Genomic DNA, 20,818 nt, shown 5'->3' with positions numbered 1-20,818 from the left:
GTGATAACTCCTGCTGTTCTGGGAAGGCAGGACACTGACTGCAGACAGGGAAAGCACTAGAACTGAAATCATTACAAGCTGTCAAGTCTTTGCCCTGAGCTTCAGATCCAAACTGAATTCTCAGCCTCCTGAATGTGAAGCCAGCCATCTCCACAGGGTGTATCACAGAAATGGGTTCAAGGCGTGCATTCTCATTTATAGAATTTATGGCCTTTAAGTCTCTTCTGGTTAAATTCCACGCAGCTCTTCATATTTTAACAAACAGTTCCTTTACTACACTTGCTTCAAAAAAAATCTTATTTATATTCTTACCCACACTTCTGATTTTACTCCAACTCAAGGACCATATAACTGGGCAGCATTATCATATCTAAGTTTACAGAAAGTTTTTATTCTCTCATGGTATTTAAGTTATGATCTTCACTTCTTAATGCCACTTGTTAGTACTGCAGTGTAAGCTCTGTGGCACAGAGGCATATCATAACCCAGATGCCGTGTCACCTTTGTGAGCCAGCCTTTCCAAACCAGCACATGGCAGCAATTCTTTATTTCAGAAAACTGTAACTGTGGAGCGGGATTGCCATCTCTACAGATCACTCATGAGTCACTGTTCATAAATGTACATAAAACAGAAAGCGCACCTTTTGTGAGTCAGTGTTTTTCAAAGCATTTTTACAAAATGCCCAGTAAAGGTATTAATATTTCATGCATGTATTTTGATCATTATTATACAGTTTTTACTAGATATTATTGCATTTCTTGTTGTGACATGCATTGAAAAATAAAATAATAGGGGGAAAGTTTTCAATCACTTGCTGGAGTAGGGCTTCAAACCATTCTTTACCCAAAAAGAGGGTTTAAGGACTCCAGAACAGGTAAGAGCCAGACTATACAAGTCATTCAGTTCCACCTGAAATTTCACTTTTCTGAAGTTTTACAGTTTGACATTGAATGATTTCATTTTCTGTGTAAGCTAACACTCTTCTAACTCATGATCTCGTGGTAACTGTAAAAAAAAAATTTTACTGACTTACATGACTCTTTCCTCTATGGCATTCACATTATTTTTTGTTCTGAACAGGACCACAAGGAGTGCAAAGCCAAATTAAATAAGTAATTCTTAACTCCAGCACACCCGTGTTCCTAAGCACCTAATCTTGTAAACTTAATATTATTTTAAAGGAAGCTGGATTTTCCTGCTACAGTACTTCCTTTCAGGCAAGGAATGAAAGTTTTTGGTCCATTTTAACAAGTCACAGTAAAGACAACAGTTGCTGCCATAGTTCTCCATTTTGAGCACCTGAAGTACTGCTCTGAATTAGGTTCTGTGGAAAAGGCAAAGCTGGGGAAACCATTGTCCAAGAGCTAGGAGCGCTCATCCAGCTGTAATTCATTCACACTCACCTCCTAGTAGACTATTCCAGCTGTTCTCACCCCTCCAGCTGAAACTGGGATTTCACAGATACTGATAAGAAGCATATGGGGCCAGACTGGCCCCAAATGAAGCAGAAATAGAGTGGCTGAATCATGAGAATGTCATCACTTGAATTCCAGTCTTCAATTAATGGATCACTCATGGATTTTATATTAATACTATAGCCAAACAGAATTATAACCAGAGGAGATGATATTCATTTTATCTGTACTGTTGTGAAAAATCAGTACAGGAAAATGAAAATGGTTTAGATGGAGATGGTACTTGAGGCACTTTTTCTGTTTTCTCACCGTTCTTAGTTTTGCTTGTAATGTCTTTTCAGGTTGAAGTATTTATCTCACTAGTTAACTAATAAACTTCTTAAAAGTACATACTCATATAATTTCCCAATGTAAGTTAAACCCTAGAAAAAACCTCAGAGGAAATGTTTTCCTTTAGTTCTAAACACTACATTACTTACATTTACTTATATTACATAAGAATTTAATTTATTAATTTCCCTTCTTGCAATAAATTCGTAATCCTATCCCGTGTTCTAAATTTTTTTGTCTAAAATATTTATAGACTTCTTTACAAACCTCATATCACTGTTAAATGTAGTATTAAACCAGTTAGTAAATAATACACCACTCTCCATTCTATACTATTTAATATTCCCTATCATTTAATATATCAATATTTAACATTAAGGAAAGTATTTGATACAACTATAACTATATACAGAGAAAATCTAATATTGCTTAGCATAAATGTTCTGACAGTCACTTTATCCAAACCCTTCAAGGTGCTTAAGGGATTGCTTGAGACCTTGAAATAAGTTGTTTATTTTTAAATCACCATTAGGATATTCAAACATCTCAGTATGATATACTTACCCACTTTATTCCACAACCATAAACAGCATGCATATCACACACATCTATAGCAAAAAAGGTTGATTTTCATATGTCATACTACACAGAATACATTCATGCATTCATGAATGTAGCAACTATTTTATATCAACAGTTCTACATAATAAAGCTATTCTTACAAAGCAGTATGAAAGTAATTTAGCTCAAGCTGCAGGAGATATTGTAAGATAGGCATGACATAATTACTCATTTTAGATGTACTGGCACCATAAGTTGCCTAAAGATATAAAAAGTCGCCTTTTAGGCTTGTTCACAATTATTCTCAAATGACTGACCTATCTATACAGAAAGTAGTGTTATACTATAGCTGTTACTGCTTATTTATTTCCATTGAAGTTTCCAAATGTTTTCTTCCTAACTCATTAGCTGCTCCTGAGCTCCTCTTTCCCCCTCCAAATACTGGCTAGAAATACATGGCCATGGAGCTTTATCAATATCATTGTTTGCTCCTGTGATAAATGCTGTCCAATTTGTTGATATTATAATTAAAATATAGAAAAAATTAAAATTAGTATAGAACTAAAATGGAAGTATTGGAGACCAGTGAGTTAAATAACCCAAACTACATGTCAGGTATATTAGTGTTACCATTACATATAGCAGTCTTTGCTGTGATAGTGTACATAGTGTGGTACAAGCCTTTGACTGCATGTTTATTTTAGTTCCAAACTGATGGCAGTGCTTTCCTGTATTTTCCACGTCCATCCCCATGCACTCATTTTTATGCTGTTTCTTAAGCTGATGACTGCCTAGAAACTCTACTGTGCAATACAGTTCAGAACGTCTCAACTTCATTATCTGATGTTTGTTTCTATATTTAAAGTAGAAAGACTTTTTAATTGAAGGTGGAGCAAGGCTGGTCAGTTACTCACAGTCTCTCCAGGGATCTCAGCCCGAAGAAAGAGCCATTCTTCAACCACAAGATCTTGTTGTTACTCAGAATCCTACAAGAAGTCAGGAAATAATCTGGTTAATAGAACATGATAATTCCACTGATCTAAAACATATAATTATAGTAAGTGACTGCTCTGTAAAATACTAATCACAAAATTCACTGCTTCATTTGCATTTTTCCATCATAGCCATAAATAAAGATTACCATTTCCTGAAGTGCACAGTTTCTTCTTTATTAAATAAAAGCACAGTCAAGAAATATGTCAAGAAGTGAATTTTGACTCCAGCTTGAAAATTCTAACACTGCTAAATGCCCACACTTTACTAGTAGATTCTAAATTACCACTAAGGTACTTGTTGGGCTTCCCAGTCTGCAAAAAGGCGGGTAAAGCAAAAGACATGTTAAAAACTGTTCCCGTAGATTAGAGGACAATAAAATCACTTTGCAGTGGCTGCTGTAGCAGGGAGGTACAAGGAATCATACCATGGATAGCTCACATATACAGACAAAGTATTTAATTTTCTAGAGGAGAGACAAACAAAAACAGACAAGTCCAAAAATTTTTCCTGTTACAACCTCTGCATAGTAGAAATTCAGTAATTAAGCTATGCCTGACCCATCAAACGCCACCACCATCACATACACTTGCAGACTGGCCCTGCATGCAGGCCATTGAAAAAGTTGTTTATTCTTCCTTATATTAAGCTACTGTGAATTTCACAAGTGGTTCTTCCTAGTTTAGTGACTTTCCATCACCATGTGTTCCCAGCTATTTCAGAAGCAATACAATATGAACATGCCCTTGTTCTGAAGATGTTACCCCTTAAAAACCTTCCAATATGCAAAAGAAATGCAGTTTGGTTTAGCAACTTGAGAAATTGGGGTTTTAATGTAATGATTATGCAAAGTGCATAAGAAACATTTGTCTCTGAAAAAATCTAATTCCAACTGCCTGAGAAATGAGTCTTTTAATGTAACATTTACAATAAATTACACTTCTCTAGTGCACAAAAGTACATTTCAAAATAAGACATGCAGCTTGCAATAAGATAGAAAGTAGACCAAAAATATTTTAAAATAAATTTTATGCTCTTAACTAGCAAACTTGAGATTTTTAAATCAACTTTTTATTTTTGTAAAGTTTTTAAACAGTCAGTTACACAAGACATCTTAACTTGTCTTGCTCTTAGCATTTCCCATTGTATATGAACAGTAAGTGCTTTGCCCCAGCACACACCTACCACATAAAATCTCAAGTCTAGATGCAAATGTAACAACACTGACTCACAGGAACACAAAAAATAATTATTGATGTAGCAAAGTTAAAACACTGCAATGTTAGTAAGATCTAGAGATTTCTGCAAATCTAAAATTCCTATATAAATGTGTATTTTGATGTGACTTGATGGTCCACTGTGGGTAAATATATGAAATGCTCTATTGTTTTATTCTCAATGTTCTATTATTTTATTCTTTTATTCAACTTGTCTTCTGAGACTGCAAAGAACTTGAGTCAGTCAAGAAAAAAGACCCAAAATTAAAATTGGCTGGGCTTGGAAAGACTAACATAATGAATTCCACTTCATATTGGGTCATTTTTTTTTAATATGCTGTTTTACAGAGAGACCATCTTTGAGGTCTGTTACAATGACATTTGATACAAATATTGTATTTGGACTACTTTGCATAGTCTGATTTGCAAAGATAAGTGCACTTCAAAACTTACAGCTGGCTTAGATACAAGTACTTCTGTCTTTAAAAAATTTTCATTGTGCCAGTTTGTTTTTCCAGCCTTCTATTCATTCTGCCCAGAAAAAGAGGGCAGTCTGAACTTTGCTGGCACTCCATGAAAATGCAGCACAGGTCAGCTGGCCCCCTACTCTTCCTCCATGTCCCCTTCCGTACAGCCCTACACACGTTGATTGAAACCAGTATCATTAGCCCACATAAAACAAACTCCTATTAATTAAGGAGAACTATCAAACTAGTAATAAATCACAAGATTAAGCAGATCATTTAGTTCATAAATGGAATACTCAGTAAACACAGCTCATGATTCTGCTATCTCATTCATATTTTTGAAAGATAAACTGAGTTGTGAAAAATGTGACACCACAAAATTAAAAAAAAAAACAAAAAACCAAAAAAACCAACAAAACTTAGCTATGTAGATTTGAGTTTCTAAAGGAAACCTTTCAAATCTTTATAGCGGAGTTTCACAGAGACTTTCACACAGAGATCAGGTTTCAAAAATTAAGTTTCCTTCAGAGTTTCCTCTTCTCTACAGTGCCAACTTAAATTCAGGTTTTATAAACAAAGTAATAAGGATATCATAGTTAAAATATGATTCTTCTTCTGTTCAGAAATGCAGCTTTAGAGAATCCTAGCATTCCAGTAAGGTCCCTAGGGAAAACAACATCCTCTCTAACAATTCATATAAGTTATCTACATTTCATTCAGCTGGGTGGTACTGCTACATGGGAAGAATCCACCTGGTTTTAATTAGTTTTAGTGATGTGCAAGAACTTGCAACAGGCTGTTATCAAGAAGGATTTGGGTTGTACTGAAGACTAATTCTGTGAATAAAATGAACAACTTCAGTGGCAAACATAAATCACATTATTTTTCATATAGTAATGCATCACTTACTAAGCTTTTGATGCGACTCATAACATTCTTCCCTTCTGAGGACATTTGTCGCAGGAATGAGGATGGAAGGGAGGAAAGTTTTGGTTACAATGTTCAATATCCTAACACAGAAACAAGGCTTAACTACCGACAATGAACAACATTTTCAAATAATCAATGCTGGGACAAATTGTGGCTTTTAGTCTTGATGCTGAAATTACACTGAATAATTTTTGTACATTATTTCTATGGACAAGCAATAGAATGGACATGAAATGTATGAAGTATAGCCAAATAGGTATGTTTCTCTTTTCCCTCGAATACAGTCACCTGCTTACAGGGAAATGTTTCTAATTAAAGACCTGCAGAAATTTTGCAGTGATGAGCATCCTTTTCTTGTACTTACAGATGGCAAGGGTTTGGTGAATAAATACATGAGAAAAAAAAAAAAAAAGTGTTATTCATGTATTTTCTTTGGAAAGCTTGTAACAAATTTATAGCTGTCAGATATAACAGAAACTGACTCACTTATTTTAATCAAACTTCTAATAGAGGTTGCACTTTTTAAAAATAAACCACCACCATGCACCAACTGTGAATAAGTACTTTTCACATTTTATCTATCCACAGCATTTTCACTTGGTTGCTTTTTGCGTTTTTTTTTTCTGATGTGCTAGTGAATCACAGTGATGAATCTCACCATACACTGCAACTAGGCAGCTGGTTTAAATAATTATCAGTTTCTAGCTATGTGCTAAGAAGCTGACATTTTAAGTATTTTATTCCAGCAGAAGAAACACTATGAAAATGAGCACACTTTATTTCAATGAAGGTATTTTCTAAAACCAAAATCTACTTAAAGTAGTTTTTTTGGTTTGGTTTGGGTCTTGGGGGGGTTTTGGGTTGGTTGATTGGTTGGTTGGTTTGGGGTTTGGTTTTTTATTGTTAGTGGTGGGTTTTTGTCTTTGTTTGGTTGGTTTTTTTGGTTTTGTTCAAGAAGAAGATTCCCAGAGAAGCCTTCTAATAAGTATTTATTTTAAAGTTCAGTTTGCAAACTGTCTTTGCACAATATATTAAAGATTCAAGCCCAAGTAACTGAAAATTCAAATCAAGGCACCTTCAGTCCCAGCTCTCACAGGATGCAACTAAAACAGTGCTGGGGAGCAGTTTACCTGTCAGTACCACTCTGCTATCAGACACTTCATGAACCATTCTGTTGCTGCAGTTGACTGTCTAAAATCTTACGTCTCTGCTACTCCTCCGAAGACATTTTGGGGGACAGTTTACCCCAGGGAGGCTGTTCAGAAGATATTAACTCAACACCAGGTTTATTCTTTCCTGGCCCTCTGGAGCCCTCCAGCACTATTCCTGCTCTCAAGGGATATCATTCAAACACCCTCTCTTGACTTGCACTGACATCCTAAAGCATTTAATCCATGCATGCAGTTTCACAGCACAAATGTACTTCCCTGGTGGGCTGCAGCACAGGCTGAACACGATTCCATTCACCCTGCACTGGAAACAAACCAACCAACCAACCTCACTTGGGGGGGGGAATGATGCCTTAGGTTTTAACTTTTATATTTTTCAAATCCTGTACTGCCCAGTATGTAACTGAAATTTCATACGGCCTGTTAGCTACTGCTGCTTCATGCTGGTTAGACATAACAAACCCTCTCTAGGTTTGCACCTCAAGGACACCTTGTTGACCCAGGCCCCAAAAACATGTAAACTAAAGCCTTTGAGAGGAGGGGCAAGTTTGGGGTAATTACATCATTAACTGAAATTATAATTGGAGAATTAACTCTGATATGCAAATGGACCAAATTTATAAAAGTGTGAAGAACTTGTGCCCAGGGTCCATCTTGGGTGGAGGCTTTTGACTCCCAAGGTGTACCTTTGAAGGTCCTTCAAATAAATACCTACTCTTATTTTCTTAATCTTGTCTAGCCTGTGTTTTCAGGTAGCCACTTCAAGGCATCAATACACCAGGACCAAAACCACGCCAAGCAGATGCTAACAATGGAGAAGCATGGACAGTCAATGAGCCATTGCTTCCTGTGCTCTCCTTTCAGTCCTGGACTCCCTTTCTTTACAGTACAGACATACCTAAAAGAATAAATTGTTCTAATGGAGAAAAGTAATTTCTCTGATTTTCTTGCCAATTCTTCCATTTGAATTAAACAAGCCATAAATCACAGTTTGCTTAAAATGAGGCTGTGATTTTTGTTTTCTGAAACCATTGAAAGTACAGGATTATGTGGCCCTGTGCAACAAAGTCTCATTCAAGTACAAAACATGCCCAGCATAAGAGAACTTACTGAAGTATTTAAAAAGCATCGAATAAAGAGCTCTCAATCATAATGAAAACAAACTTCAACTTCCTATATAACCCCTCAGAGAGAAGGAATCTTTTTACCAAGCCTCCAGAGTCAATGGACTTGGGTTCACTTGACATTACAGAGTAAACAAATTCCACAGCTGAGGCTTCTTCAGTGGGATGGTGCTGCATCCCACCCAGTAAAGCCTAAAGCCTGCAAGCTCCCACAGCAGTGCATCCACAGAGAAAGCACAGCTCAGATAACCAAATCTAAGGAAGACAAGGCATTTAGATGAAGACTGCTATTCCCAAATGCATAGTGAACATAGAAGGAAGTGTGACCCATTAATGAAAATATGTATTTCCTCTGATAATACTCACAGGGGAAAGTACATGAAAACCACAAGCAAAACCTCCCACCCAAACTTCATGAAAAATCAGTAAAATGTCAACTTTCACCTGGATTTTCTGCTGAGCAGCCCACAAGCTGCTACAGATCATACCTGACCCAGTCCTGTGTCTAGGCTGATAGACCATGCCTAGAAAATTGAAACCTCCAGAATCCTTCCTTTGAGCCCCACTCACTGGGCCCAGCTAAAGGGACACTCAAGTGCTACAGGAAACAACAACCAGACCCCCAACCACACCCACCCCTGCTGTGCACTTCCTCTTAATCCCTATTCAGTTTTCCACTTCTCAAGTAGAAAGGTGTGTTAGGTGAACATCCATGAGAATTTGAAAAAAGACAGAAAGCCTGGTCCACTAAGATTGTACATCTGGGACGACTGTGCTGGGGCTCCGTTCAGAAACTGTGTTTTGAGTTCTGCACTTTCTCTTACATGCTAACTTAACATCAACAATTTGAAGTATCTTTTATTCCAAAATAACAATTTAAGTACAGATAGTAGTTAATCATTTTTCATGGAAGCCTGATAACAGCTGACATATTGCAGTTTAAGATGTTTGTCCTCTTTACATGTGGCATGTGGTTAGATACGAAGGGAGTGTGAGAAGACATCCTGTGAAATCCTTGGGCACACTGGTAGGGAAAAATGTATTTAATTTCTTTATAGTATCAGAATACGACTAGAATAATTTATATTGAAATCCTACAGTGTAAAATGAAAAACTAAGTTTTTCTAAATTTTTTTTAAGGTTTTAAAATCCTTCTTGGTAAACCAGAATATTGTTTATTTCCCACAACATCCATAATTCATTGAGAACTGCACCACAGAAACAAATTAAGAAGGAGTTTGGACCACAAACATGGCAGAAATAGAAAAATAAATTTAAAAAAAAGATACCTGCTTTTTGTGCCACACATGGAGAGATACATGGAGCTATCATAAAATACAGGTACAAACTGCACTTTTTTTCCCCTCTCCAAACTGAAAACCATAGCTGAGTTACTACCTAGTACTTCAACAGATAATATTAGAACTATACAAACAGACTGAGAGGGAGTCACAGAACAATAACAAAACTGATTGAACAAGTGAAAAGAGAAAAAGGACTGAAAACGCTGCTGACAGCTCACAAGATGAATTGGGTGTGGTGGACATCTGCACAGTCTGATACCCAAACACAAGGGAGGAAAAGTTGTAAAGATAGGGGGAGTATTTATTAATTTATTATATATCAGTATGTAAGTACAGTAATTCATAGTGCCTGCTTCTCTTTTTGACTTTGAGAACACCAAAACTTAAAAGAGCATAAAGGTAAATGATCAGAAGAGTAAAGATGAATATAAAGGCCTGAAGTGGCACCTCTCTTCCTGAAGAGGATTGTGGCCTGTTTTATTGTCTTTTTAAACTAAATAAAGTGTGTGGTCAACATTCTTAAAAGGAATCATACAAAAATCCTGTAGAAAGCAATAAAACCTAGTCTCTCAGCACCTCTAATTCCAACTGGTTTTATCATTATCTTCCATATATACCAGCTTTTGTTAAACCCATTCACTTGCAGCAATATCAAGCATTAGTGGAAACAGAAAAATACTCAAAAACTGCCTTCCATTGTACACAGCACGTTCATGTGGCAAAACCAGCCCCCAAACAGCTATAGCCAAAGAGGCAGTAAGAGTGTGTTAATTATCATTTTTATTTGTACAGTACCAGCAGAACAGCAGTTTCCAGATCTTGATGCTATTTGATGATAGCAAAAGAAAGCATAAGCATCAAGAAATTTCCTTTTAGGTAAGTCGTTATTTAAATGAAAGTCCTTCCAAAAGTGTAAATTAACACCAATAGTCTGTCATCCATTTAATGGAATGTGGGAGAAGCTGTAGTATGGAAACAGAACATTGCTTTTGTGCAAAATCACTGTTCAATAACCCCACTTTCAGAAATTTAAAGTGTAAAACAAAACGCTTTTTTTTTTTGTCTTTGGTGTTCATACTGGTGGCTTTTCATCAATAGTCCTCTTGGGTGATATAAGGGACTGCTAGGTCACATTCAAAACACCAAAGCCGGAGAGTTCTCATATTAATTACCACATCAACTGATTTAATTAGGTAAAATCATATTCAAGAGCCTTTTTTTGAAAGCAACACCACAATTCAAACAGTAAAACAAAATATTATCATCACTAGCAGGACAAACAACTCATTCTCTCCCTAATACTGGTTCAGTGGTATTAATGTACTAACAAAAGGAAGCAGCAAGGTCACTCTCAAATAGAAGTTTTAATATGATTTCCTAACAGTGGGGGAGTTAAAGAGGCTTCAGCTTTTGAACAAGCCCACTCCACTACAGGATGATATTAATTAACTGAACAGGACAAGAAGCAGTAGGAATCAAAGCATTACTAATAGGAGTCTAAGTACTTCAGAAAAGAAATGTGCTTGTCTATTTTATGACTTATCAAGCACTAGAGAATTTCTGAACTAGATGATCCTATTAAGTAAAACTTCTTTTTCCCACAAGAACTTAAGGTCTAAAGGTTATTTCTAAAGATCAGTGAACACCTGAAGTGTCATACAGGAATCTGTGCTCAAAGTTTAATCAATTGTATTCAAGAAAGTCAGCACCCGGAAAACTTACATAGTGAGTGGATGATTGTAGAAAAAGGTTTAACAATATATATAGCACTGGAATAGTAAACTGGAATTATGCAGTGATATTTCGTAAAATCACATCATATTGAACTGAACATAGAATATGAGAATATAAAAATGTGATGAATCATTACTATTTGCCTACAACATGGACACGTATTTATAACACCATTCAGCTCTCTAGATAAATCTTACTTTTAAAAGTTTTGAACTTCAGTGCATGTAATTTTTTTCAAATTTTAGTTTAAAAACCCCACATGATCTTTTGATAAGACAGCATTTTCATTACATCTTTTGAAGACAGAACTTTATCTAAGTGAACTTTTAGACTATATCACTGTACCTACCACATGCATGGTCTTTACTTGAGAGATAGTTATGCATGTTTAACTTCCTGTGATGGGTCTTACTGAGTCTAACAGAATTATTTACATGAATTAAATTTTTCATGTGCATTAGTTTTTGTAGATCAAAGATTCTATTGTCAACATTTTCTTTGGAGAAAGGGAGGAATTGTTCAAAGCTCTCTCTACAATGAAAAGGAAATCCTTATGTCTGAACTTGCAATAAAACACTATTTCTAAGAGCATATGTAGCCAACTGGTGACAGCATGGGTCTGCATGCCCTGGTGTTCTTGGTTTTGCCTTTGACTCACTGCACATCCTTCAATGAATATATATTTGAAATCCATTTTTAGTGGGAAAAATGAGATTCATACAGAATATTAAAAAAATTGAAAGTTCTCCTCCACTGCATAAGCTAAAAAAATTGAAAGTTCTCCTCCACTGCATAAGCCTGTGCAGTATGCAAATGGATTTAATGAAGTGATTGTTTACAGGAGAATTAGCTTTTGACATGCTTCTCATTCAACTCGGCGCTGTGGGAAGATTACATTCTTATGTTTGTTTCTCATCCACACTTTTATAGAATTCGCCAACAGCAATGGTGCAAACACCACCAGGACTTGCAGAGCAGCTGAGAGAACAATGCACTGGAACAATGTGCAGATTTGAGCATTTCAGTGTGCTCAGCACCAACAAGACACAAGAGCTGAGAAACATCTTCATCCTACAGGACAGGAATTTTTACACTTATTTCAGTAGGAATAAGAAGTTCATTTAGGTTCCCCACTCCAAAATGGTTTCTGCAAGTGATTTACCATGGTGATTCATGGCAAGGTCAGCATAACCATTCCTCTTTCCTGGGCTCAGCCAAATAATCACCAGCACCCCAAACTGCCTTGGAGCTCCACAGGTGGGCCAAACCTGTTTTATACACTACATACAATACGTTCAGGAGGTATTATTCTACAAATAAATTTTGAGTTCTTAAGTTCAAAAATTTTAACAAGAGTACCAAATAAATTATTAACATTTAATTAAAATTCTTACAAGAAAGAATTCAGATTTCCTAATTCAGATTTTACTATAACTTACTTCTAAGTCACTTTGGAAAAAGGGTAAAATTTCCCGAGTCACCCTTCCTTTTTTATTACACTTCTTATATTACTTTTTGTTTCCTTTGTGGGATCTTTTCAGCACTTCTCTTATTCAGCTCACGGCCCTTCTTTTAAACCCTGAAACACTCCTTTCGCTTTCCCTAGTTTTGCTAATCTTTTGTGTATTTCTAGAAGAGCATTATAAAGTTTCCATATTATTTCTGAAAACTATGCTCAGAATCGTCTTCAAAATGCTCATGTCTCTCAGTTACTAAAACAATTCCTGAGTATAAATCCAGAAAAATACTGAAAAGTTTTCATTGCAGTAATTTTGATTTTCCCACAAATTGGTTTTCTGTTTTTTATTATGTTTATAGCTTAACTGACAAGTTCTGCTGGGACTGCAATTGTGTTCTGTGAAAGAGCTATATGCAGTAGTATTTTTTAAAAATGACAATGTATACCTTCTGGTAATTCAATGAAATACACAACTCATTGTGCATCCTTTGGGCAATATGTATGAAAAATGAAAGCCTGAAAAAAACCTGGTCTGGAATCATTAAATAATTCCTAGCTGAATTTCAAAAGAAAATCTTTTTTCATAATGATATATTTAAAGAGGTAGTTTAGGAAATCTAAATTGTTTGTTCTATTTTGCCTCAACCAGTAAGACTGAATGTCAGAATGCTCCTCTTAGCCTTCCATTTGGTGTAAAAGACAGAGGAACAGAGTTTTAGCTGCTAATAACGAGTGACAAAGAAGTTTTTCTAAAGCACTTCAGACAGCTACTGATACTCACTCTAGTAGAGTGACAGCCCGAAGTTTTGAACGCTTAGTAATTATTCTTATTTAATTCACAGAGGACAAGTGAACCACACACAACGCATACAGTCCAGCATACAAGTTTATAGTTCTTTTTGGAGGTGCTTCAAGTCTGCAAAATGTTTTAAAAAACAGATTTGGGCTAGTGTCCATTTGAGGCAGAAAACGCAGGCTGACAGATAATTTGTTTCTCCCAATCATCCAGAGTGGAAGGGACCTCAAGAGGTCATCCAGTCCCATCTCCCACCTAAACCAGATCAGGTAGATCAGAGCACTGCTCAGAGTGGTGAAATGATGACACTTTTGCACTTTTGTGTAACCGAGTGATTGGCTGTTGTGGATTATCTTGGCCTTGAGCACTATTTATGAAGTGGACTACAACAGATTGAACAATCCCTAAAAATTTGAAATTCAGACAGCACAGAGGTAATCTGCTCTAAACTTACTGCAGAGACCAGACATTAAGCAAGAGAATTGTCACAGTAAGTGTCAGACTGAGGAACCCTAAACATGACGATGCAGACCGTCACCTTTTCTGGAACCTCCTTCTGCTTTACCCAATGTGGGTCCCTAACTAGACCAAGAAAATTGGGGGTTATACATCAAAATCACCAACTTGTAGCCTACAGGTTGAATGTGCTTTATATCTGCCACAACACCCGCCTTTACAATATTTTCTTTCAGGACCCACATGTCACAAGTGACATATAAAAGCAACCTCTGGCATATCAAATCCCAGTTCTATATTGCCCGCCTAAGTCGAATTGGAAAACTATTGGAATGCAACATTTACTTTTTTTTTTATTTGTTGTTGTAAATAATCTGTATCAATTGTTTCCAGCACTAATATTATTAGATTATTTGCTTCAAAAATTCCCTATGTTAATATAATTTTACTGAATACATATACAGAAAAGAATAAACATTTAATGATTTCTTCTAGGAGTAATTAAACTTTCAGCCAGCTTTTTATTTCCAATTTGAAAATATAGTAAGGTGTGCACAATCAGTACACAGAATTAATAATTAATTATTTTAAGTAGAAGACTCCACTTACTTGGTTAAAAGTACTCATTTTAAGCCTAAGCAACATCCTCATGTCTTATCTCTCAAGAGATTTTGCACTGGTGAAGGGAAATGTGGTTACCTTAAGAAAATGGGCCTTAAGAAAATTCTCCCAGGACATTTGGGAAGGCAGTTTTCACCCCATGTGACGAATGTAACACACCAATTATCTCCGAGTCCATCTACTTCCCAGCTTCCAAGCTAAAGTGGTCAATGATGGTCTCAGTTGGGATTTGTCTTTTTTTAATCTCAGTCTCAGATGCTGTATCTATCAGCCCAGTACTTAAAAGTAGCTTCCTAAGGCTGTGTTGTTCAATATTTGATGTTCTTTCCATTTTAGCTATAGCCGCAATCTCTGAAATAAAGCTTTCAGCACAACTGTTCAAAACACTGGTATAAATAATACAAAGACACCTACCATTTGATTCAATTTCCACTACACAACTAACTTCTTCCTACCTTGCTTTGTATCTGTTTCTTTCACATTAGCCAATGTTCAGCTCACTCAACCACCTTTTGTTAGATACTCAATTGCAAATATTCAGCTTTACCTCCCAGTGTGCCTTTCTACCAAATGGCTCCTAAAACATTTACTAGTACAATAACTGTAACTGAACGCATTGCTTTTAAAATAATAAACTCTGGCAGCAATATCCACAAGGAATTCCAAAGCCTTTGGGGGGAATCATGTCCTGAAGTGATCACAACTATGTTAAATGAAGCTCCATGATTCCTAATGGTTTCCCAATTCATTTCTTTCAGCAGTTTTAAAAGTTTTCCCAAACTAATGATGACAGAATAATTTATTCTTTTTTCAGAAGTGTTTTCAGATCCTTGAATCAATACTGAGAGTGACAGCACCTTTCACGGATGCCTGAAATTACATGAAAGGATAAGTAAGACCCGTTGCACTTATTTTTTAAAAACAGAGACTGTCTTCAGAAAGAACTGAAGAAATAGAAGTCACGAAAGAAATAAAAGCAAGATCAGGGAAGAGAGTATAGCTATGAGCAGTAAATGAAGAAAAAACAAGTAAAGAAAAGATACAGATTGTCTTTTCTGGTACACATATAATTAATGAGCTACTGACTGAACTGGTCTACAAGTGAGACACAACTTGTGTTCTTTAGGAAATCACCACAACCTGCTTGAAGAAGAATGGCAAAAAAATATTCTGTCCTTAAGTAATTCCTAAAATAAATACCTTAGACATTCATTCCTTGGGCAAGCCCCTGTTAGAGTAATGGGCAGCTGGGTGTACCAGTGTGGAAGATGCATCATCCATCAAAGACAAGAAAGCACAGAAAGTACAGGGCACAACAGACAGTTCTTGTATCAGCCAAAATCAGCGTGGGCACCCATCCGTCTCTTTTCCATTGAAATGCCATTTTCTCATTTATAACTGCACTACATGCAACACACGTAGTTGTTATTTCTTTGCTGCTCATACACTTACTACTTTGTGCTCACTGACTTGGCATAGGAGATGGTTAATGTATAGAATTTAAAGCAGCAAGTTGCCAGTACAAACACTTCGCACCATTACTGAATTTTGACTGAAGCAATGTAACATATCTTACAGGCTGCCAAGCAGCAGCCAGATGATAACAAAAAACCCCCCTTAATCTGTATTAGAAAAAAAATACACTGTAACATACACTCTTTGGATTATCAAACAAGAATTCTAACATTAAACCTGAATATTTCAATGATGTTTTGATTAGTTTCCTCCTCACAAAGATTAAACAAAGAGTAAATATAAATTTCCTTCAAACTTCCTTTAAATATCTATTTCTGCTGTGTTTCTGGTATTGACTGAAGCTAACTTTGCTATTCCTTGGTTGTTAGGCCCCTTTCTCTAAAATTTGTTTACTTACCCTCCACCAGACTCCAAGTTCTTATAGAATATCAGCAAGGCACTTAGAGAAATATAGAAACTGATGCCACAAATTAGCCCCAGTAAATGCCACAGAATAGTAAGATATCAGAAGTCCTTCTTTACCAAGCTTTCTGAAAGCTTTGTATATTAAAGATTAGGTAAAAGCAGAAATTTTATTTCCAAAAATAAGCTATTTCAAGACTGTAACACAAACCCCAATACATATTTTCAATATATCTCTTAATCTTCGTATTAGGTGCTTTTAGACTAAACAGAAACATTTTCATTCCAAGTCCTTCACATAAGCCAAGCAATCTGAACTGATTGCTCCTGAGCAAAATCAATTATATTCAGCACAGACTAGGGAAAATATTAATAAGAATGGTTCAATGTCTTAATTATGTATGATTCTGGCCTAACCAATTTGAATATTTATGTAGACTAATAGAATATTACCTTAAAGCATTTCATGGAAAGATACGCATGCACTCCCATAACAGCAATATACCTGAAGCAAAGCTTAACACATCCACAGCAGTTGTCTACCTACAGCAATATTATCTATGTGTCATGCTCTGATTTGCTTTTCCATTCATTTCAGAAATGTTTCTATACCTATAAAATGCATCTCATTACAAGATGACAACTCTGGAATTAGTTTTTGGGGGATTTGGCACTTTTTAAAATCTCCATCTCTGAGAAGTCTGGTTGTCAACTTTCTTTAAAAAGAGACATTTTCAGATACTGTGGACACAAAACCAATTACAACAGCAAATGAAGAAAAAAACCTGACCCAAGTGTACCATCTGGGCACACCAGAGGAATCCTTAAAAAATCAGGCCTTCCCCCCACCCCCACAAAAAAAAAAAGAGCCCTGAATCACAATTTCTGCAACACTTCCTTCCTACCCTTGAAAGTCTAAGTCCTCTGCTGTAGCAGACCCTGGAGTCCCAAAACACAGTGATTTTCCTGGCAGAGCAGGGAGCCTCATACTCCCCTGCCACAGCACTTACCGCTGCACAACACCCCATGTGCCCCCTTTGAAGCCCACAGCAAACCTTTGGGATTGCCATCTATTTTGAGAAGGGGAAGAGGTCAGGGCTCCCCAAGTGGCACAGCCGGACTCAGCACAGCCCCATGCATAACAGGACTGGGGAAAGGCTGCTGATGACTGAGCCCACATGCACAGGACATTCAAGTTCACCCAGAGCTTTCTCCAGGCAGCACTAAGTCAGGAGAGTAAGAATTTGGGAATCTCACTAAGCAGCTTCATTTTGAGTGTCCATGGCTCCTTGAGCGCTCTTTTCACAGCAAAATATTCAGACTGTCAGCCCTGAAGCACTTCTTAACTAAAAGCAATACAGTTGCTGCTGAATAATCTGATACTCAACTTAACCATGCCTTAAGATTCCTATATTAAGTGAACAGGAAAATCTGTTTTCTAGATGTTATTTTCACATTTCTATCTAAAAAGACTCTCCTCATAAATTTACTTCATTTCAGAGTTACAGATGCTGGAGATATACCACTCAGACATGTTTCTTTCATCAGACTAACCACTCCTAGAGAGGGGATGTGTTACCTTTCAGACACTACTGTGTAGATACTCAGACACTATCTTAGGATTCAGCAGAGCCAAGATAAGTGGAATTTTAAATTGCTTTTGATGTTTCTTACATCTACAATAATGAACGACACAACAGCTATCTACTGTGATACATGTGCATCCGAAGATCATTATCATGCTGTGTGTACTGAAAAATTTTTTTGAAACATTAAAGTATTACACTAAACCAGTTTCATGTAGCCAAGACCGAAAGGGAACTGCAGGAAAGCAAAAGGCAGTATCTTCTGTGTCCTTTTCTATTACTCCAATACACAGACTAGAAACAATATATGTATACATATACATATATTGCTTCTTACTCTGAAGGGTATTTTCCTTGGCCAACAGAATTTTCTTAACCTTTTTTAAGGGAACAGATTTCCAGATATTTGAAATGGCAAACTGTTTTATGAATTATGCTAAGTTTCAAAGGTTATTTTTCATTGCATTTTCATTTCATTCTCTCGCTGGTTGTGGCAGAACGGAACTATGTTTATTTTGCAATAATCTTTCTCGATAATAGTACAGGACATGAATAAACACAGAATTTCAAGCTCCCTTTGCTTCCAGTGCAAAATAAAATAGGTATCGAGAACAGTTAGATCAGAAGCAAAGGAACAATGGCAACAAAAATATTTATGCTTTCACACAAGCTTTATGATCAAAGACAAAATCCAGAGTGATCTAGTAGAAGCAAAAATGACACGAACTTCATTAGGTCCCTACCACCGGAAGCTCTAATGTTCTTTGTTTTATAAAGCACATCTGAGTATTCTCGACCCTTAAAATTACACACATTTCTCTAAGTGTTATTATTCCACAGAAAGTGAATCAAAGTACCAGAACAAGAATTATTCATGTGACTTCTGGGTGAGTTGGCAACAAAATCACATTTCCGGTATTTCAGGCTGCAACTCTGAGCAAGCAACTCTCCCTCCCACTTCACTGAATTCAGCCTGAGCATTGGGATGAATAAGAATTGCATTGCTGAGAAACACCAGGAGAACAAAAACTGTGAGCAAGAATTAGCTGAGATACATGAGTCAACTTCAGACAGCTTAAGACAACTCCACCTGCATTGTTTAGGCAAAGCTAATTTCACCCCTAAGACTGAGCTTCTTATTAAATCACTAAGTATGAAAACCAACACACAAACCTATATTCATTTTACACATTCCATTAAATCAGTCGGGTTTCAGTAAAGCACAACCACCTAACCTCTCTGGGAAAGCTCTCCTGGTGCTTTTCCTGTTAAACAGGTGAACCATTTAGCACAGCTATGAAACCCATCTGAGCAGAAGGGCAGTGAAAGCAGTGGCTCCTCCCAGGGACACCCAGTGCCCCAGCGATGGACAGGAAGGGGATCTTCTGAGCAGAGACAGAAAACCTTCAAGCAAAGTCCGAGTTCATTTTCACTGCATACCACCACTGAACATGAAAAATAACTACCCATCTCTGTAAGAGACATACTTAGGACTTTTCTCAGGGAGAATACCTGAGAGAGTAACTCTGTCAATGCCATAGAACAACAGTTTTGCAGGTCTCTCTGGAAAACCAGTATCTTCTCTGTGTTGCCAAATCCTAAGGAATATTCAATTAAGCCTTTAGGGGGCATTCCTAATTGTAACCAGTATGATTTGACAGAAATTCAGGGACAACGTGGCATGATTTAATCACACAAGATTGAAAGAATGAGAATATGGCACACAGAGTACTGACTTTGAAAGTCAAGCTGCAAAGCCTGAAATCACTTCCACTTAGCAGATGCAGTGTACCAAGACTTAAAATCCAGTACAAGAAAGTCTGGCTACTGATCCACAGAGTTCACCATAAACTTAAAGGCATCAGCAAACAACTCCTGCCTCAGAACATATCTCCAGAACTCCATCAAGATGTCAGATGTCTGCTGTATTCTCAGCTCCCTCTACAGTGTAGAGAATAAATCAAAAAGATTGCTGGACTCCTTGGCACCTTTACAGAGTGCTGTAAGTACCTGGGTTTGAAAGAAAGATTTTTGACTGTCAAAATTTCTTTACGTATAATCTCCATACCTATTTGAAGGGCACAGGTTTTGAAAATTTACAGCCATTCTTGCAGATTAAGATGACAACTGAATCCAGCCATTCCATTTAACAAGTGTCCCAGCTCACAGCAGTGGCTGCATTTGAAACTGGTGAAAGAAGGGTTAAATCTGTTGTTACTTGGTGAAATTATGACACTGACTTTTATGTAGATACTTGGCTACCAAGAGCAATGAAAAACTGTGGTGGCATTCATTGACCTTTCCTCCACACCTAGTGCTGCCTGACAGAAAGCCTTAACTTAGTCTGTCAATTATAAATTGCCACTCTGCTCTCACTCTGATCAACTAAATCATCTGAGATATTAAAAACAAAACCTCCCCTATACCTGCCTTGGCAATAAGTCTCATGAAAACGTTCATTGTTGGGTAGGTTTTTGAGCTTGCACCAATCTTTTACAGCTGCGATAAATCACTGTTACTTCAGTTTGTGTGACTGCAAATTTATCTTAAAGTAGATGAAATCACATTTGCAGTTATGGCTTGTACTACAAAATAAGATGGTTACCTTTGTAAACCTTTTAAAGGCTATTTCTAGAGCTGATTTCAGAATTTTAAGGACCTACTGCTAGCCCTAGAGCTAGCACAGCTACTTGCACAGCTGTAGCATCTGTTTAAGTTCAACTATCAAGAAAGATGGGAGGAGGAGAATAATATTAATAAAACAGCAAAATTAATGC

General features: G+C 36.7%; 1 protein-coding gene across 1 annotated transcript in view; it reads right to left on the bottom strand.

Moving 5' to 3' along the window:
* Positions 1-20,818, bottom strand: part of LOC104696063 (adhesion G protein-coupled receptor A3) — a 263,063-nt gene that overhangs the window by 211,884 nt on the left and 30,361 nt on the right. Inside the window, exon 2 of the mRNA XM_039554100.1 lies at positions 3,222-3,293. Coding sequence (XP_039410034.1) covers positions 3,222-3,293 — 72 coding nt within the window. The remainder of the gene's footprint in view (positions 1-3,221; positions 3,294-20,818) is intronic.

This window comes from Corvus cornix, chromosome 6 (assembly GCF_000738735.6).
Source record: "Corvus cornix cornix isolate S_Up_H32 chromosome 6, ASM73873v5, whole genome shotgun sequence".
NCBI lineage: Eukaryota > Metazoa > Chordata > Aves > Passeriformes > Corvidae > Corvus > Corvus cornix.
Note: the sequence above shows the minus strand (reverse complement) of the source record. Positions and strands in the feature narration are given on the sequence as shown.